At 60.4% G+C, this 12,567-nt stretch overlaps 2 protein-coding genes across 4 annotated transcripts in view; one reads left to right on the top strand and one right to left on the bottom strand.

Moving 5' to 3' along the window:
- LOC122488360 (SCO-spondin-like) overlaps positions 1-3,637 on the bottom strand; it is a 56,504-nt gene extending 52,867 nt beyond the window's left edge. Inside the window, exons 1-3 of the mRNA XM_043589655.1 lie at positions 3,613-3,637; positions 1,814-1,879; positions 147-477 (exon numbers count right to left, since the gene is read on the bottom strand). Coding sequence (XP_043445590.1) covers positions 147-477; positions 1,814-1,879; positions 3,613-3,637 — 422 coding nt within the window. The remainder of the gene's footprint in view (positions 1-146; positions 478-1,813; positions 1,880-3,612) is intronic.
- Positions 3,255-12,358, top strand: ZNF467 (zinc finger protein 467). Of its 3 annotated transcripts, none has more exons than XM_043589860.1 (5): positions 3,255-3,720; positions 5,848-5,924; positions 6,392-6,508; positions 7,308-7,421; positions 10,295-12,358. In XM_043589860.1, exons 2-5 carry the CDS (start codon positions 5,891-5,893, stop codon positions 11,794-11,796), a joined length of 1,767 nt encoding a protein of 588 aa, XP_043445795.1. In that variant the 5' UTR covers positions 3,255-3,720; positions 5,848-5,890; the 3' UTR covers positions 11,797-12,358. The 3 variants fall into 3 exon arrangements, with proteins under 3 accessions (XP_043445795.1, XP_043445794.1, XP_043445793.1); XM_043589859.1 differs by having other exon boundaries at positions 3,255-3,808; XM_043589858.1 differs by lacking the exon at positions 3,255-3,720 and adding an exon at positions 5,242-5,535.
- The last annotated feature ends 209 nt before the right edge of the window (positions 12,359-12,567 follow it).

Raw genomic sequence — 12,567 nt, 5'->3', positions numbered from 1 at the left:
TCTTCCTGAGCCCAGCCAGACCCACTTCCCAAATGCCCGCTTCTCCAGGGCACCACCCAGTTCACCTTCTCCCCCCCACCCCCAGGATGTTGGCTCTGTTGCTCCCTGCTGCTCAGCGGCCAGCCCAGACTCCAACCCTCACTCACTTGTAGATGGGACAGAGCCCTGCAGGTCCCCTCCGGGACAGGTCGAGTCGCCAGCCCAGGCGCTGGTAATGGTAGAGGCTGGTGCAAGGCACCAGGCCCTCCTGGCGGGGGGTCACTTCCTCCTCCACCAGGAAGGTTTCCGTCCGCTCGCACCACCGCCTGCCCACAGATGGGGAATGACAGCCACTGCCCCCAGCCCTTCTGTTGCCAAGAAGCCCTGCCCGCAGAAGAGTTAGTGAACTGAAGAGGAGGCTGGGTGGGAGTAAGAAGCAGAGGGGAGGGGAGTCGGGCTGCCCCAGAGGGTCCTGTTCATGAGGCAGGAGAAAAGGATCTTAGTCAGAGGGGCCCCAGGCTGGACTGCTCACCCGTTAGCCAATGCCCATGCCATCCCAAAGAGGAGGGCAGGGAGCAGCATAATGCTCCCCCCACGTCACCTCTGGGGGACTAAGAGGCTTGGGCTTGGGGAAGGTGATGGCTGTGGCCAGTGAGCAGAAAGGCCAGTGCTGGCCTTCCCTGCCCCACACCACGGTCTACTTCAGCCGGGCGTCAATGTGTCCAAGGCAGCCCAGACAGTGACAGCGAGGCCCATGGGACTGGGGAAGCTTTATCTCAGCCCCATGCCCTGGGGCACCAGCTGCTCGGAACCAGATTGGACCTGCCTGCACATTGCACAATCCCCTCAGAGGCCAGTTCTCCCTGGAAACAGTCCCCTTCCGGCCCTTTTGTGTGTGTGTGTGTGTGTGTGTGTGTGTGTGTGTGTGTGTGAGCTCAGTGGGGGAGTGCATGTGCCCCAGGCCACACAGCCAGACACTCGGAGCCTCTGATATTTTTCCACCCTCAGGCTATACCACAAATTAACGTGGACTCTGGACAAGCCACCCTCTCTTTCTGAGCCATAATTTCCTTGCTAGTAAAAAATTCAGGGGCTTCCCAGGGATGCTTGGGTGGGACTCAGGGGCTCTAGTTTGATATTGTGTACGTGCACATTTCTGAGGATAGTTCCTTAACTGTAAATTAAATTCTCAAGAGGAACTATGACCCCACAAAATGGTTAAGAGTTATTGTGCCAAATGACTGATATGGTCTTCCAGCCCTAAAATTCTGATTTTATGAGTCTCTCCCTGCCCCCTTTCCTGCCTCTTCCTGCCCTCTCTCCCACTAAGCACCCGTGAAGCCTGGACCAGTGAACAGAAGGAGCTGAGTTTCCAGGCTGGTTGGACTGCGCAGAGATAGGGGGAGAATATGTACCCTTTTCTCAGTGATCTGACTTCTTACTGGAGGTGATTATGTGTGGCTGGCTGGGTTCACCTTTCACCCTGGTCTCCTAAGAGAGTCTCCTAGGGTCCAGAATCAGGAAGCCTGGGCAGGGGAACACAGCAAGCCTCAGGGAGGAGTGGAGGAGCGGCTTGGGTAGGAAGTAGGGAGGGAGGGTAGGAGACAGAAGGGGCTGGAAGCCAGCCCCCCAGCCCTGGGGGCAAGGCAGCCGGATGGGGATAATCTGAGCATCCGGCTGGGGCAGCAGGTGGCCTGGGTGAATCCTGGTTACTTCTTGGTTACCAGCTCCCAGGACACCCAGGCTGGAATGTGGCCTGGGCCTTAGATTCCATCCCCTGGGCCTTAGATTCCCCCCCTGCTGTCCCACTGAGCATCTCACACAGTTACCCCACCTGGGGCGAGGAGGCTGCTGGGAACCAGAGCCATGCTAGGCATTTCTCCTGGGCCCACCATTGGTCCTGTAGCCCAAAGAGGGTTCAGAGTTCCTCAGGGATCTCTCAGTGGGGTGCTCAGAAAAGACCAGGGCCCGGCCATGGACATGTTTCTGTTCCCAGTCTCTCACGCATGTACCCTATGCACTCTCCCCCTGCTGCTTCCCATGCTTATACCCCTGATGCAGGTCTCACAAGGGCAGACAGGTGCTCATGCCCCACCCTAGCACACAGTGACACATTCTACTCCCAGGGCCGTGAGCGGGCTAGGCACTGACTCCTGAAGCAGCCCATCCAGGAGGTCAGAGAGTGTTTCCCAGCTGATTCCAAGATGCCCCCTGCTCTTCCAGGTGCCACCTGCTCCCACGACTCTCCTAAACATCAACCAATATTGACGGTGTCCCTGCTGTGTGCCGTGCTTCTCTTCCAAGGACTACATTCCCAGCTTTGGATTCTAACCACAGCTGATGAGGCTGCGCTTGGATTGGAAAAAGAAACCCAAGTCACAATCCCCCTTTCCCCTAAAGGGGGCAGGAGGGAGAAAATTGGAAGCCAGGGGAGATTGGAGAAAGAGATTAGGGAGAGGGCGCCTGGAATAACCAGCCCACGTTTCAGCTCCCGGAGCACAGGATGTGAGGAGCTTTCAGGAAGAGTCAGGTGCCCGGGTGGCAAGGCCAAAGAAAAACATCATAACCCGGGGCAGGGACCCCCAAGTCCCTCCAGGAGCGGATCTGAGGGCTGAGGGCATCCCTCCACACCTAACTGGTACAGGTTTCCAGGCCAGGAGGAGGGCCAGCCCCCACCCCGCCCAAAGAACTCTTCCCCACTCGGCAGCCCCCTCCCCCCGGACCCCGCCCTCGAAGTCCCCGCCCAGCCCCACTCCCGCCTCACCCCCTGGTGCCTGCGATCCAGCCCCGCCTTCTCCCTGGGGACCTGGCTCAAAGCCCCCACCCCAATTTCTACTTCAAAAGGCCCGTTCTCCGCAGGCACTGGGGCCCAGCTCAGTCTCCTTCGGCCACCCCTCGCTGCCCCAAGGGACCCGGATCGCGACGCGGGTGTCGGACCGGGTCCCCCGAAATCGGGGTCCGTGGTCGTGGCTCTGTGTGGACCCAGGTGGAATCTGGGTCAAGAGCAGGGGCGGGTCGGAGTTTCCCAGACCAACCCCACAGACCGACAGTCCGTGGACTCAATCCCACAGCGAGGCGCCGCGCTGACACGCTCCCGGGGGGCACTCGCGATTCAAAGACAGCAACGCACTCCCCGGCTCCCCTCCCCCGAGCACGCCCCCTCCTCTCCCCCTCCCCAACTCCTCACCGCACCCCCTCCCCCCGCGCTCCACCTTTCCCCTGGCTCCTCCCTCGGCGCCTGTGAGCACCCTCCCTCGCAGCCCGCTTGCCCTTCCTCCCTGCCTCCTCTCCCTCCTCCACCCCCTCCCCCCACACTCCTCCCTTCCCTTCCCCCTCTTCCCTCCCCCCCCCCTTCCTAGGCTTCCACTTTCCATCACCTCCTCGGGGCCGTCGTCCTTCCGCACCGTCACCTGCCCGCCTAACCCGGCTGTGCGCCCTCCCGCGACCCCACTCCAGCACACCCCTGCCCCTACCTCCCCCACGGGGCGCCCCGCAGCTCCCCTCCCGCTTCCGCGCTCCCCTCCCCCCTGCCGGGCGCCGCTTCCCCGCTCCCGCTCCCTCCGCGTCTTTTCCTCTCCCCTCCCCGCGAAGTTTCAGGGCTGTCAGTCTGTCAGTCTTTCGGGCGGTCGGCACCCGAGCTACAGGCAGCGGGCGCCATTGCGAGCAGAGCCGGCTGGGGCAGGAGGCCGGGGCGCCTGGGTCCCGCCAGCAGCGGGGACACCCGACCAGCCAGCCCGCCAGGTACGGGCCCGTGGAGGCGCCCAGCGGCAGACGGCTCCGCCTGCTTCCCCTTCTACACCGACACTCAGTCACTGCCCGCTCCGCGCAGGTGACAGCCCCGGGGGTGGGGGCGCTGCGAGCGCCGGAGGGGGTGGGGTGGAGTTGGGGGGAAAGAAGGGGCAGGGGAGGGGCAGGGGCTGGAGAAGGGAGGGGATGGGACTGGGGAGCGAGGGCCTGGCTTCGGGGTGGTGACGGTAGTGGAGAACAGAAGGAAGACCGGGGATCTGGAGGGAGGGGCGGAGGCTGGGGTGAGGGCGCCCGGTGGGAGTCCGGTGGGAAAGGGGGGGGGAGGGGGGAGGCTCGCGAGGGGAAGTCTCCGGAAAGAGGAGAGGGAGTGTGGGAGGGGGCCGGGGGGGGGGGAAGGGGGGCGACGAGGCACAGGGGTCGGGCCGTTGGGGGAGGGGAGGGAGAGAAGGGCGCTGACAGGTGAGCCCGGGGAGGGGCCGGGAGGTGGACTGAAGAGGCTCTAGGGAACAAACGGAGGCGGGGAGGTGGGGCGGGAGGGGTCTAGTCGAGAGGAAAACTTGAGGGGGGGGGGTAGAAGTCAGAGGGGAGCAGAAATGGGGAAGGGACCCACTGAGAGAGAGGGGAGGGAAGCGGAGGTGTGTGGGGAGGCAGGGGTGGGGAGGAGGAGGGTCAGTGCGAGGGTCCTGAGCCAGCGGTAAGCCGCAGACGCCCCGGGCTCGGGGGAGCCTGGGGACAAGGGTGGGAGCTCGGGGAGCGGACTGGAAGGGGGAGGGGAAGAGCGGTTCTAGGGACTGGGGACCGGGAGGGTAGGGAAGCGAGAGCCTGCTCGGGAGGCAAAGGGGGAAGGGAGACGGGGGCCTCGGAGGGGAAGGCGAGCTGCAGGAGGGAGGGATGGAGGGAGGGAGGAGGATGGTGTGGGGAGAGGGGAGGAGGGCTGGGGAGGGGGGGAGAGGAGGGAGGGAACTGAGGTGAAGAGAGGAAAGGAGAAGGAAGGGAAACCAGAGTGGGGGAGGAGAGGGAGAGGGGAGGGGAGTGCGGGGTGAGGGAGAAAAGCGGGGAGGAGGAGGGCGGCGTTGGGGAGGAAGGAAAAGAGGAGGGGGAAAGGAAGGGAGAGGGTGTGCAGCCGGGGAGGGGGATGGAGCCTCGGGGAGAACCAGGAGGGAAGGGAAAGGCAGCCCTGAGCCCGGGGAGGAGGAGGGGAGCCCTGTCGCGGAGAATGCCCGGAGCTGAGGGTCAGGGGGGCGGTGGCTGGGGAGGGCCTACCGGAGGGGGCCGGGAGGGGCTGGCCCGGCTGTGAGCAGGGGGAGGAGCCGGAGGGGCGGGGCAGGGGGCGGATCCGGGGAGCCAGCCAGCTTCGGTGGGGAGAGCGGGCGGAAGGCAGAGGGAGCCGGAGAAGGGAGGGGCAGAGGGAAGGCTGCCAGAAATGGGGGGGTGGGGGAGGGTAGTCTGCTGGGGGAGGGGCAGGGAACCCGCCGGGGGAGGAGCATTGAAGGGGCTCGGGGGCGGGGTGTCCCTGCCAGGGAAGCCCTGAGGGGGAGGGCGGTGGTTTTGAGGTAGGGTTTTGGAGAGAGGAAGCCGGAGCCATTTCCTGCCTTCTGCAAAGACCCTCCTCAGAGGGCCTCCCCCACCAGTTGCCCAATGGTGACACTCACCTCCGCCCCCCACTCCCCACCCCGCGGCTGGCTCCTATTTCACCAGCTCCCGCAGTGACAGCTGGAGGGCCCAGGAGATGAAGTTCCCGACTCCCCACCCTGGTCTTCCACTCCCCACCCTCTGCGCAGAGAATCGATTGATTCCTGAAGTCCCCAGGCAAGGGCACTGTGGGGTGGGGAGCACTGGAGGGCTGGGCCTGGTTCAGAGACCCGCCAGGTGAGGGTGGGGGTGCCGCTGATTTCTAGAGCCCACCAGAGCTTGCAGAAATGGCTTCAAGGCCTTCTCCTCGGCCTTCAAAGATCTCTTTGCTTTCTGAAACCCATCTTCCCTCTTTCCCCTTTACCAGTACTTGGGGACATCACCTTTGGAGCTCCTGGGGAGAGCTGATGGGGAGAGGTTGGGCAGAGCCAGGGCCCAGGTGGAGGCTATCCAGAGAAGAATGTGAACAAGGATGTGTTCTCTCCTTAGGGTCCGTGGCCTGCTCCCCCAGGAGGAGCTACCCTGGGTTGCCATGAGAGAGACCTTTGAGGCCCTCAGCTCCCTGGGTGAGCTAGCAGCACTCAAGGAACTTGGGTGGTGGGAGGCAGGATTCAGGGGGATGCTAGGCCCCCTGCGTCCCTACAGTTCAGACTGCAATCCTGAGACCCCAGGGACCAGTGGGGGCCTTTAGGGCAGCATCCTTTTCCGTTTTACCAGGGTATATTTGAATGCATGGCCCTGTGGAGGTTGTGTGGGACTGCGTGCATACATGTGCACTCAACAGAGCACAGATATTTAGACCTACTATCTCTTCCTTCACCTGCCCTTGACTCAATGCAAAGGGGTTGAGGTGGATACCTGGCCAGGCTGCTGGGGAGCCTGTCTATCCCCTGTCTTGCTGGCTAGAGACCCTACCTTCCTGGGCAAGTTGGAAAAAGCCCCTTGGCTTTTTGGGGAAGGGGGAGAGCCCCTTTCTTTGTCTCCTGTTCTGTACTGAATGTTTTACCTAGTCCTATGCTTCCACCTGTAACAGGGTTCTCTGTGGGACAGCCTGAGATGGCCCCCCAAAGTGAGCCTGGGGAAGGGTCCCATAATACCCAGGAGCAGATGTCCCCTCCCAGGGAAGACAGCGTGCTGGGCACATGCTCAGGTAAGTAGGTGGGGGACCATGAACAGTGGCTCAGGTAGAATCTACCTTTCCTTCTTCAAGTGCCAGGGTGCTATTCTCGTTATTTGGAAAACCTCAGTGACCAAATAGACAAAGATCCCTACCTTCAGGGAGCTTATCCTAATGAGGCCAGAGAGTCAGCAAACAAATATAAAAATAAGTGTACTTATAAAGTACAGCACACATATAGCACATATCAGAAGGGGATATGTGCTGGGGGCGGGGAGGGAGCCTGAGGTGGGGGTGGGGCAGGCTGCAGGATTAAATAGTGAGAGTGAGAGGAGATCCCACTGGGAAGTGAGATTTGAGCAAGATTTGGAAGAGGTGAGGGAGGTGGCTGCCTAAAGCAGGCCTGTGTCTGGCTTTTTGACATTCTGATCTTCTGCAATGATTTGCCTGGAACTCGGGTCCATCTGGTGGGTCTGCGGCCCTCCTCCTAAGAGTCTCCCGTAAGCCTCAGGGTAGTGACCTTTCCTTGCTTCCACTATCTCACACACATATTCCAGAAGCTCCTCACAGCTGTGGCTCTTGCAACCCGCACAGCCTTTGCAGCTGCTGCAGCTGCCCTGCTTGGAGGAACCAGAGGCTGCCCCCCCCCCTCCCCGCTCCCTTCCCTGGGGCAGCTGGGAATTCAGTCCCTGCAGGTAGGATGTGGGACACAATCCTGCCAGTCAGGCTGGGACTGGGGTTTCAAAAGCCCCCCCCCCTTGATAGCACCGGTGGGGACCTCTGTCCATCTGTGATGTCTCTGGAGTCCTTGAGGTGGCCTGTTCTCTGCCAGGGCACGAGGCCCCCAGACCAGAGGAAGGTGCCCAAACTGAAGAAGCTGAAGCTCCCTGCAGAGGAGGCCAGGCATGTGCACCACAGAAGGCTGAGCCCCCGAGCTCCTGCCCAGGTGAGTCCTCCCACTTCTCGAGCCCGCCGGGGGCCTAGGCAGAGGGGACAGGGGACTTGTAAACTCCCCGGGCTGGTCTCTGATGAGGCGGCCACTCCAGCCCCATCCAACCTAAGACGAATTAGTTCCTGGCACCTTTCTGCTGCAGAGCCTCAGCCCCCAGAGAGAGGTCCATGTCACAGACAACAGGAATCAGCGAGGCTGGTCACCCAGAGAAACTGACCCTCGCCTCAACATCCTCCAGAAGTCTTAACTTGCCCGCCTACCTCCCCCTAAGTGCCTACTTGTGGATGACTTAAATTACCGTTCGCTTGAAGACATTGTCCCGGACAGACTCCTTCCCCCAAATCTCCACGGATCTCAGTGGACCCAAATGCTCCAAATATGTTGTCCCGGAGTCATCCCCCCATACCCAGGGCGATCAAACAGCTGATTCTGTCTCCACAATACTGCCATCACGCCCTTCCGCCACCACCAAACTTATCGCCTTCCGTCTGAGTGATGTCCTTTATTCCATATTCCAGGGGTTTCTCTAGTGCCTACTAGGTCTAGGCTGTGTTAGGCAGAAGGCAAGGAGACTGCCTCTAGGCTGACACAGACCTGGTTTGGATCCTTGCTCCACATTTACTACCCGGTGATCTTAGATAGGCTACTTCACCTCCAGCCTGTTTGTTCACCTGTAAGCAGGAAAAAGAGTAACTTCGTGGCTGGTGAACAGCATATAGACAGTGTGTCATCTATAGTTGGCATTCGATAAATGGTGGCAATCCTCGCTTTTGTTAGCCACGTAAAGACACTGAACACAAGACGTCTGCCTTTCGGAAGCTACAATCTAGTTGAGATGACACTAATATGAACTAGAATAAAGGATTAAACAAATAACAATAAAGCCACATCACGAGGAACTGTAACAGCGTTAACAGTAAGTGCTATAGGTGTTTACGTAAGAGATCCTCGGGCGTTGGTTTGTCAAAGATTTTGTTGATTTGTGCTACATTTTGAGGGAGGTGTAGGCTAGACTTCAGCTCTGATGGGGGTGGGGTAGAGGATGGGAAAACATTCTAGGCTGAGAAGAGACTTTAACACAGAAAAGGTGACGCGTGGCTGGGATTCGAGCAGACCTGCCTGGCTGCCTGGGAGGGTTTACTTGTGGGGGTAGTGAGAAAGTTGGACTGGGGGCGGGGGGTGGGGTGGGAGGTGAAGCTCAGATGTAGCGAGAACTTACTTTATCCTGTAAACAACAGAGAGCTCTTGATGGTTCTTGAGTAGAAGAGTGGCATAATGAAAACGAAAGCAATATCACAATAGGACAAATAGTTGTTTGGAACTGATGGATCCGTGAAAGACACTGGGAGGAAATCTAATTGTGGCAGTTCGTGTGTAATGTAACCAGTGCTCAGGCTGTTACAGACCTTCAGAGCCAGACAGGAACTCAGATCATCTGGTTCAATGGTTCTTAAACAAGAATCACTTAGGGAGCTTTATTTATTAGTATTTTTTTAATGTTTATTTATTTATTTTTGAGAGAGGGCGTGAGCGGGGGAGGGGCAGAGACAGAAGGAGACAGAATCCAAAGCAGGCTCCAGGCTCTGAGCTGTCAGCACAGAGCCCCACACAGGGCTCCATCCCACGTACTGTGAGATCATGACCTGAGCCGAAGTCAGACACTTAACCGACTGAGCCACCCAAGGCCTCCCACATTTCGAGCCTTAAAGAAAGAGAACAGATTCATGCACCCTGCTCCCATGGATGCATTTTGTAAAAGTCCCCAGGAGATTACGATGTGGCACCACGTTTAGAAACCATGAACCAGTACAACCCTTATGCTTAAGCAAACTAGTACACCGAGCTCAAAGAGGTAACAGAGGTAAGTTAACCAAGGTCACACTAATGACTAGTGGCAGAAGAGAACCCAAGTAGACACTCCCAATCTGGGCCCTGAGCTCTTTTCCCTTGGCTGGACCATGGCAGTGCCCAAGAGAGGCAAAGTTCCAGTGGGACTCACCTCAAACCTGCTACCCCAGAGGGCCCCCCCCTTGCTTCTCCAGAGGTTGGCACTGTTCTCTGGTTCCCCAACTCCTGTAAACTCCATCCCCTTCGTCCTAAATGGGGGGCTTTCCCACCTGGCCCCAGAAGCAAGAATGGAGTTAGAGGCAGGGGGAGCCTTGAGAAGCAAGAGGAAGGCAGACAGAGCTCCTCGGTGGCCACCGGAAGGGAGAGATCAAGGGAGGCTCCAAGGTGAGAGCTGAGCTTCCAAGGTTCCAACACCAGCGACTGGGAGAACAAGGCTGTAGTCCCGATGGCAAAGTCACCGGGGTAGGTCTGAGAAGGTCAGCTGTTTGGTGATAAGCCTGCTGAGCTGCAGCCAATTTGCAGGACCCCAAAGGGGGCTGGGGCTGCTCAGCTGATGGGAGACTGTGGTTCTAGAAAGGACTGGAAGGTCTGGGGTAGCCAACGCAAGCAGATGACCCCAGTGTGAAGCCTAAGGCCTGAACTTTGAGCAACATTTATATTCAGGGGGCACAAGAGTAAGCAGTGTCTTCTGCAGGGGCAGGGGAAACTCCTCAACCACCTGGAGACCTAGGAGAAAGCTCCCAGGACGGGGTGGGGGACTGGAGTACCAGCGTCCCTGGCTACAAAGAACCAAGGAGGAGGACTGAAGGGTGACCTTCGGATGTGGTCGTTCCCCAGAACCTTCCAGTAGAGTGGAGAGAACAGAAGCCAGGCTTCTGGCTCCAGAAGTGCTGGAGCTTCTGGGGCTCCAGAAGTGGTGGTCTTATTGGCAAAAAAAAAAAAAAAAAAAAAAAAAAAAAAAAAAAAATTGCATAAGTAAAAGTGGGGCTTCATTGGCTCCTCTTGTCTTGACTTTTCAGGGGACGAGTGGATGATTCGCAAGGTGAAGGTGGAGGAGGAGGATCAGGAGGCAGAAGAGGAGGTCGAATGGCCCCAACACCTCTCATTACTCCCCGGCCCTTTCCCCGCGCCGGACTTGGGGCCTCTGGCCGCCGCGTACAAGCTGGAGCCGGGGGCCCCGGGGACACTGGGTGGACTGGCGCTGGTCGGGTGGGCCCCGACCTCGGAGAAGCCCTACGGCTGCGGGGAGTGCGAGCGGCGGTTCCGGGACCAGCTGACCCTGCGGCTGCATCAGAGGCTGCACCGCGGCGAGGGCCCCTGCGCCTGCCCGGACTGCGGCCGCAGCTTCACGCAGCGCGCGCACATGCTGCTGCACCAGCGCAGCCACCGCGGCGAGCGGCCTTTCCCCTGCTCCGAGTGCGACAAGCGCTTCAGCAAGAAGGCCCACCTGACCCGCCACCTGCGCACGCACACCGGCGAGCGGCCCTACCCGTGCGCCGAGTGCGGCAAGCGCTTCAGCCAGAAGATACACCTGGGCTCGCACCAGAAGACGCACACGGGCGAGCGGCCCTACCCCTGCACCGAGTGCGAGAAGCGCTTCCGCAAAAAGACGCACCTGATCCGCCACCAGCGCATCCACACCGGCGAGAGGCCCTACCAGTGCGCGCAGTGCTCGCGCAGCTTCACGCACAAGCAGCACTTGGTGCGCCATCAGAGGGTGCACGAGGCGGCCGGCCGCGCCCCGCCCTCGCCCGAAGCGCCCGCCTCGCCGGGTTCCCCCGCCCCGTCCCCCACCCCGTCCCCTCCCGGACCCAAGCCTTTCTCCTGCTCCGACTGCGGCTTGAGCTTCGGCTGGAAGAAGAACCTCGCCACGCACCAGCGTCTGCACCGCAGCGAGGGGCGCCCCTTTGGCTGCGACGAGTGCGCCCTGGGTACGACCGTGGACCCCGCCGCCGCCGAACCCTCGGCCTGCGCGCCCGGAGGCACACCGGCGACCCAGGGCGCCCCCGCGGGCGAGCGGTCTTTCTTCTGCCAGGACTGCGGGCGCGGCTTCGCCCACGGGCAGCACCTGGCGCGGCACCAGCGGGTGCACACGGGCGAGCGGCCCTTCGCCTGCCCGCAGTGCGGCCGCCGCTTCGGCTCGAGGCCCAATATGGTCGCCCACTCCCGCGCCCACAGCGGCGCCAGGCCTTTCGCCTGCGCGCAGTGCGGCCGCCGCTTCAGCCGCAAGTCGCACCTGGGCCGCCACCAGGCGGTGCACACGGGCAGCCGGCCCCACGCCTGCGCCGTCTGCGCCCGCAGCTTCAGCTCCAAGACCAACCTGGTGCGCCACCAGGCCATCCACACGGGCTCCCGCCCCTTCTCCTGCCCGCAGTGCGGCAAGAGCTTCAGCCGCAAGACCCACCTGGTGCGGCACCAGCGCATCCACGGCGAAGCCGCCCACCCGGCCTCCGACGCCGACCTCTCGGCCCCAGCCTGGCCCACTCCCACAGAGGTGGCAGCGCCCCCGCTCTTCTTCTGAGCCTGGTTCTCGTCGGGACCCTTCCTTGGCTCCCTGGTTGGAGAGACCCAGGCCGGAGATCTTCTGGGCAGTGAGCACGACGGCCTGGGCCCCTGACGGCTGCTCTTCCCTCCGTCTCTTGCTGGAGAGAAGTTGGGAGAGGGTAACCGGTTTGGACACTGCGACAAAGCCGGTGCTCATAACGAACCCTTGCCGGGAACAGTTCAGGCCTGAGTCCTGGTAAGACTCCCAGCCACGGACCCCATCGGAAAGCAGACATTTCTTGGACACGCCCCTGCGCGCACACGCGCGCTGTGCGCATGACCAAGAGCTGACTGGGTCAGGAACCTCTACTGGGGGGGGGGGGGGGCGAAGGAATGGTTATCTGTGTACTTAAAGTGTCATTAAAATTAAAATAGAAGGATCCAGGGCTGTTCAATGAGCACCGGGCGGGAACCCACCACCCCACCTTAGTTCTCCCACAGAGGACCATCCCTTCCTATCCTGGGTGAGCTAAATTTAGCCAGGTGCTGGTCATGGGCGGTACCAAATGAAAATATAATATCGCTCACTGCTAAACCACTATCCTGCTCCCTGGTTCTTTTTTTTTTTCAACGTTTATTTATTTTTGGGACAGAGAGAGATAGAGCATGAACGGGGGAGGGGCAGAGAGAGAGGGAGACACAGAATCGGAAACAGGCTCCAGGCTCTGAGCCATCAGCCCAGAGCCTGACGCGGGGCTCGAACTCACAGACCGCGAGATTGTGACCTGGCTGAAGTCGGACGCTTAAC

This window comes from Prionailurus bengalensis, chromosome A2 (assembly GCF_016509475.1).
Source record: "Prionailurus bengalensis isolate Pbe53 chromosome A2, Fcat_Pben_1.1_paternal_pri, whole genome shotgun sequence".
Taxonomy (NCBI): Eukaryota; Metazoa; Chordata; class Mammalia; order Carnivora; family Felidae; genus Prionailurus; species Prionailurus bengalensis.
This window is presented reverse-complemented; position numbering and strand designations above follow the sequence as displayed.